The sequence below is a fragment of the Dioscorea cayenensis genome, chromosome 9 (assembly GCF_009730915.1).
Source record: "Dioscorea cayenensis subsp. rotundata cultivar TDr96_F1 chromosome 9, TDr96_F1_v2_PseudoChromosome.rev07_lg8_w22 25.fasta, whole genome shotgun sequence".
Lineage (NCBI taxonomy): Eukaryota > Viridiplantae > Streptophyta > Magnoliopsida > Dioscoreales > Dioscoreaceae > Dioscorea > Dioscorea cayenensis.
Genome location: NC_052479.1, coordinates 28,784,736 through 28,790,776, shown reverse-complemented (window position 1 = coordinate 28,790,776; position 6,041 = coordinate 28,784,736). Strand labels below are relative to the sequence as shown.

Below are 6,041 nucleotides of genomic sequence, written 5' to 3'. Positions count from 1 at the left end.
GAGGAAGTCACGAGAGGACATTCAAAAGATCAAGCGCCTCCCTAAGCTTCCCGAGCTCCGCATCTTCGGACCACACCCAGCAATATGGCGCCCAAAGACTAGTCGGGAGTGATTCAGTATCTTCCTTTTCCGAGCGGGGCCTGTGTCTCCGACGGTTGACTTCACGGCCTCGATTTTTTTATCTTGTTGCTTTTTCTTGCTTCTTCTGTTCGTTCTCCTCATCTCTGGTGAGGATTACAGTTCTTTACTTTGTTTGTTTTTCTTTGTCGCTCTTTTTTGTACTGCACTTTCTGCTACTTTCTTTTTAATAAATTGTGGTTTTATCCACCTTATTCAAAAATAAAGGGTTTATTTCATAATCAAGTTACTTGTTAAATTGATTTCATGGAATGACCTTTGAGTAAGTGAGCAAGAACCTCTAGTTTGTTTTTTTTAGGGGTGGTTTACGTTAAAAACCATACAAACAAAAACTTATTTTATCAGGTTTTTTTTTTTAATGATGCTGGACAAAATATATCACTCATATATATATATATATATATATATATATAGAGAGAGAGAGAGAAAAAAAAGTATGTGGACGTTTATAGGTACGTCACAGGCGTTACAGTGAGATATAATTAAAAATTAATTGGATTGATTAGTTTTGATTTTTTAAAAGTTATTATAAATATAGTAAAATAAAATTGTACGGTTCAGTATTTGTTAAGTTACTGTACATAAATTCATTAAACAGTTTAGATCAAATTACTGTGTATTTTTAGTAAAAATAGATTAAGCTTTCGATTTGTTTACTATCGCAGCAAATCGATCGAACTGATTCATATCAAATTAACGCCAGATCCCACTTTTTATCGCTATACTATTTATAGTGCAAAGTGTTATTCATCAAATAGTGATAAACCGTTTGATCAAAATCCAACTGTTAATAGTAATGTCCGTAGATTTCGATTCTATGAAACGTGCATACATGATTGAAGCTCATATATATATATATATATAATATATTCTTCGAACCTTGAACGATGATCATCATCATCATCATCATCATCATCCTGAACTAATCTGGCACAAGAAAAATTAGTTTGTGTTCCAATGTTGTACCTGCTCAGCTAAAATATCACTGCAACTTCAAACTAACAAAAACAATGCAGAAAATGAAAAGAAAAGATGGAAGTAATGAGATGCAGAAAAAGGACAAATGCAAGTATGACAGGATTCCGGTCAGCCCAGTGTTTTCGATGTCATCGTCTTGATCTTTAGAAGATCTTGAAAAGGAGACCTCCATGAGCGGCGAAGAACGGAGCGAACACTAATGATTCTACAGCCATCAGTTTGATGAGAATGTTGAGCGACGGCCCTGATGTATCCTTAAGAGGGTCTCCGATGGTGTCCCCGATCACTGCTGCTTTGTGTGGGTCTGATCCTTTCGGTCCGAGTGTCCTCGCGTGCTCGGAAGCTCCCGCCTGACCGAAACAAGCAAACAAAATGAAATGTATCATGATACAAGGATTATAATCAATGTTTATCGATGTCAGAATACGGAAATATCTAATGAGTCTATGTGTTTAGTCTAAAATGGTAACATTTGCTTGATTTAACCGATGTGGAACTATTAGTTATTTGTCGAAGAAACTACCTCGATGTACTTCTTTGCGTTGTCCCATGCACCACCAGTGTTTGAAGCAGAGATAGCAATCTGCACAATGTATGAACAAGTCAGAAGTCATGAAAGGTAAAGACGATATTAGTATGGAAAATGAACGAACCTGAACGCCGGAAACGAGGGAGCCCGCAAGGACACCGGAGAGAGTTTCAACTCCGAAGAAGATACCAACAATGAGAGGTGTAAGCATGACGAGAGCACCTGGAGGGATCATCTCCCTGATGGAGGCATCTGTTGAGATCTTGACGCAGGTTGCGTAGTCGGGTTTGGCAGTGCCTTCCATGAGACCGGGAATGGTGTTGAATTGTCTGCGGACCTCCTCCACCATCTTCAATGCTGCGCTTCCGACACTCTTCATGGTCATGGCGGAGAACCAGTAGGGAAGCATTGCACCGACAATCAATCCAATGAAGACCTTCGGAGTTAGAACATCCACTGCTGAGATTGCTGCCCTGCTCACAAAGGCTCCAAACAGTGCTAGTGATACCAATGCAGCTGAACCGATGGCAAAACCCTAGAAAATAGATGATCACATGCAACAAAAACATAGTCAGGCTACGCAAGTGTCAAACTATTGATTAAAATCAGAACGCGTGTTGGGCAAAGAAAACACTGATGACGTTGGGTAAGTATGACGAAGAGTGGCAATTGAAATCACTTTTTCATGCTTTTCCTACTTTCAATTCAATGAATTAGTTGGAAGTTTTCATTTGTATTTAAAAGTAATCGGCATATGGATCACTAATATATTGGCAATCGATTTGCTGTTAAAGGACAGATCAGAAACTAGTATGACATAAAATAAAAAAGTAACAAAGAAAAATTGTACCTTTCCGATGGCAGCAGTGGTGTTTCCGGCAGCATCAAGAGCATCAGTTCGTTCACGTATTCTGTGGCTCATCCCAGCCATCTCAGCAATACCTCCAGCATTGTCACTAATGGGGCCATATGCATCAATGGCAAGCCCAGTAGCAATAGTGCTCAGCATTCCAAGAGCGGCAACAGCAATACCATACATTGCAGCAAGGCTAAAACTAACAAAGATGCTGATAGCTATGGCGAAAATTGGAATAATGACAGACTTGTAACCTAAAGCAAGCCCGAAAATAACATTTGTTGCAGCTCCTGTTCTGCAGGAATCAGCAACATCTTGCACAGGGCTGCCAAAAGGGGAAATTCAGATTTAGATTACACAAGCCTCAGTGAAATAGGAGACAAAGTTTCAGGTATTGGTTACCTGTATGCATTGCTTGTGTAGTACTCAGTGACAAATCCAATAACAAGGCCTGCCCATAAACCAATTGCAACACAAAAGAACAGCTCCCTACCCACAACATTGAAGCAATAAATTGGTAAGTCAGGATAAAAAATAGATTTTGTCTCTATATATACAGGCTTACCAGTTTTTGACTTCTTTTTGGACTCCAAAAGTTGAAGATTGTGAAAGATGGCGGCAGTGCTAGCCAACTAACAATTGCTATACCAACAGTCATGATAGCAGTGGAGATTATAAGTTGCTTCTTCAACGCAGGCTCAATCTCCTTCACTTGCTTTATTTCAAAGAAGTCGGTGGCAAAAAGAGTAGTGATCAAACAAACTATAATGCCCATAGAGCTGATGAGCAGAGGGTAAAGCATAGCTGTCAGGTCATGGTTGATTCCAAAAGACGAAATTGAGGCAACAACAAGAGCAGCACAGGATGACTCCGCATATGAACCGAAAAGATCTGACCCCATCCCAGCAATGTCTCCAACATTGTCACCAACATTGTCAGCAATAACCTGCAAAAACATTGACAGAGAAGATAAACATCTAATGCTAATAACAAAATCAAAACTTTTTCCTGGAAACAGAGCATCTTACAGCTGGGTTTCTGGGGTCATCCTCTGGGATATTCCTTTCCACCTTACCGACAAGATCAGCTCCAACATCTGCAGCTTTAGTATAAATGCCGCCACCGACTCTTCCGAAGAGAGCCATGGAAGATCCACCAAGACCATAGCCAGTAATAGCCTCAAAAAGACCTTCCCAATCGTCCCCGTAATACAACTTGAAGAGGTTGATAGAAATGTAAAGTACTAATAGTCCATTAGCGGCTAAAAGAAACCCCATAACAGCTCCAGAACGGAAAGCAGCAATGAAAGCCTTCCCAACACCCTTCCTTGCTTCAAGAGTTGTTCTTGCATTTGCATATGTTGCTATTTTCATCCCAAGGAAGCCGGAAACCACAGAGGTTACCGCCCCAAGCAAGAAGGAAACAGTGCTAAAGACAGCATTAGCAAGTGCAGGCTTGCAAGTCTTTGTCCTTGCTATAGGTGCAAGGCTGGCTCTTCGTGCTGAAGCCCTCCACAGAGCCAAGAAAGAGGAAAATGAGGATTGCAAAAGCAACCATGAAAATTCCAACATATTGATATTCAGTGAAAAGGAAGGATGTAGCTCCTGTCAGCACAGATTGACAAAAACCATTATTGAACGGATTGATGATAATATAAACAATAAATTGCCTTTATCATTCTGTTCTTATTGTACATGAATACAATAACCAGATTTAAATCTGGGGAAGAAAAAAGAAATGACTAGATCTGTCATTGACAATATGCCAAAATTCTAACAACTCATAAAGACTTGATCAATACGCCAAATCTTGTCACCAATCAATAAGGCAGAAATACAGCCTTGCGGGGAAACAAAAAATAAAAAAAGAAAAAGAAAGGGTATACAAGATCCAGAAGTAAGCAATTGAAATTAGTAGAAAAAATTTTTTTGTGACCAAGTCAACAGTCTTCCACAAATTGAGTTTATTGAGCACAAACCCAATGCTTATACCACTGTTCCAAAGAAATAGAACAAACTAGTTTGAAAGGTTTAGCTAATTAGTGCAATGCTTTATCAAAATAATTGCCCTCCTACAAAAATAAAAACCAACCATGGTTCACCCTTTTAATTCAAATAACTATACATAACCTCCAGGACACAAAGACGAGGAGAAAAAATAGGGATCATGAAATAGCAATTCTGTTAATGAATCTACATTCCTCAAACCAAAATAACCATAAACAAGTAGATAGGATATCTTTTCAAGATTGCAATTTGGATGAAGCTCAGGAAACATTCATTGAAGATCCAGAAAACAGGATAGACATTTAAAACAGATATCTTTCCGTGATGTGGATAAGGTAACAAACTGATAGCAATAAAAAAACCCATAACTATAAAACAATATGCCTTTTACTCTGAATCAAGCTGCTACAGAATCCAGCAAACTAGTCTTGAGAGTGCCTTTCGTTTGAAAAAAAAAAAAAGAGGAATAGTAAAAAAGGAATGGTGCCCTCAAATTTTCTTTTCATTTCCTTACAAATCTAATTTTTACCTTCACTGCAAACAAATTTTTCCATTCATTTTATCTTTTCACTCTCAAAAAAAAAATTGTGAGATACAAAATCAAAAGCTTAGAAGGAAATCATTCAATCAAGAAAACCCTCCACACAACTATAAACATCAACTTCATGAGTCAAACCAACCACTATATTTCCATTAAATACCTGAAAATTCAAAGAAGAGTTACTAACAACACTGTGATTGTTGATGAACGGTTTTTCATACCAACATATAACAACAACACAAACCAAAAAAATAAGCTTTAGCGTTCAAATTTCACAATCTTGATAAGGGACAACATTACAAAGCAAAATTTCAACACAATAAAAATTAGTTTAAAAATCACAATGAAGAACAAAATGCAAAAATTCAACTAAAACGAGCAAAAGCACTCAACTTTACTTAAAACAAGATAAAGCCTAAGAAGATATACATATAGATATATTGAGAAGTGAGAACAGTAGCAGGAGTACACGGAGGTACAAATAACAAGGATTTCTCTGTACGTGGAGCCGCTTCCTTTTACTTAAAAAATCACTAAAGAAAAAGTAAAAAATTGAAGAAAAAAATACCTAAAAAAAGCAAAAAGACAACAAAATTTCTTCAAAACACGCCAAGATCTCAAACAAAACGAAGCAAAAACCCTCAGATCTGGACAAGAAGTCCTCACCTTCGGAGATGGCGTTCTGGATTTCAGCGCACTTAGTGACGACGCTATGCTCGTTGAGGCCTTCTTCCTCCTCGATGAGGTAATCAGAAAACCCGTTCTTGTCCCCGCCGGAACCCGGACCTGGATTCCGGGGCTCCGGCGAGAGCTTAACCTTCGAGACGAGCACCCACTGGAATAAAGCAAATGCGATACCGATCACGGCCGCCACCGGGATCAGGATCTCGGTGAGGACACCGGAGAGCAGCGCTACCGCCATCGTCGCAGTATCGTCGGAGAGATCACCGGCGTACGGCAAACCCCGGCGAGGAACTTCTCAAGTGTATGGTT

At 39.0% G+C, this 6,041-nt stretch overlaps 1 protein-coding gene across 1 annotated transcript; it reads right to left on the bottom strand.

Annotated features, from left to right (window-relative positions):
• Positions 1-925: 925 nt before the first annotated feature.
• Positions 926-6,041, bottom strand: LOC120268824 (pyrophosphate-energized vacuolar membrane proton pump-like). The gene is given in 10 exon segments (XM_039276086.1): positions 926-1,466; positions 1,640-1,699; positions 1,770-2,180; positions 2,496-2,826; positions 2,904-2,990; positions 3,067-3,095; positions 3,097-3,447; positions 3,530-3,973; positions 3,975-4,105; positions 5,715-6,041. Coding segments are annotated over 10 exon segments (2,307 nt in total). The 5' UTR covers positions 5,971-6,041; the 3' UTR covers positions 926-1,259.